Here is a 799-nt window from a genome sequence, read left to right as displayed (position 1 = left end):
CATATTACTAATATATTCAAATACGCTCTACTACTTGGGACAGGTTTAGAATATAGATATATCATACTACTAATACATTCTAATACATTCTATTATTTGGACGGGTTTATAGTGACGGTACTTGCCACCACTATTGAATAAGAACGACTCTATTGCAGGCGGTATATATGGCCATGAACCTATCGAGTACTCTATACTTATCGCGCACATTATACGCACTCCACTCTGGCGCGTTAGTATAGGTCGTTCGCGTAGTAGTCAACGTGTGCGAACACCAAACGTCCATTGCCAAACGGTACATGATGACGATGTACATGTATGTGGTATCGTACCGAACTTTCATATACTACACCTATACTATCCACTTTTAAGAATATGCTACACCTATACTAGTTTGTACATACCTGTTTAGTTAGCAACATACGTCCATTGCCACACCATACATGATGACGGTATACATGTATATAGTATCACACCTATACCTAACCCGTAAACCCCTGTGTTACTTCCTTATCTGCAGGCCGCATATGCACTGCAGTTTTCTGTAGCAGCCAATGCCAGCGCAAGGCCAATGCTACCTGGCATGCTTTGCTGTGTGCCAATAGATACCTGAGTGATAAAGGTGGGAATAGCAGCGGTAGTAGTGTGGTAGATGGTAATAGTAGCGGTAGCAATGCTGACAAGCCCGACCTCCTGAACGATAACCCCATAGTTTACTTCTACCAGTTTGCGCAAGGTATGTGTTCGAGATACCTGTTGTACAGATTGTGCTTGTATCTACCATGTGTTTCTATGTTTC

The 799-nt window shown here is 42.1% G+C and overlaps 1 protein-coding gene across 1 annotated transcript; it reads left to right on the top strand.

Annotated features, from left to right (window-relative positions):
- Window positions 1-167: 167 nt before the first annotated feature.
- SARC_17695 (hypothetical protein) lies at window positions 168-736 on the top strand (the record flags this gene model as incomplete). The annotated part of the gene is made up of 2 exons (XM_014288211.1): window positions 168-186; window positions 521-736. Coding segments are annotated over 2 exons (235 nt in total), but the record flags the coding sequence as incomplete, so codon positions are not given.
- Window positions 737-799: the final 63 nt, after the last annotated feature.

This window comes from Sphaeroforma arctica, assembly GCF_001186125.1.
Source record: "Sphaeroforma arctica JP610 unplaced genomic scaffold supercont1.11730, whole genome shotgun sequence".
NCBI classification, from domain to species: Eukaryota; class Ichthyosporea; order Ichthyophonida; genus Sphaeroforma; species Sphaeroforma arctica.
This window is presented reverse-complemented; position numbering and strand designations above follow the sequence as displayed.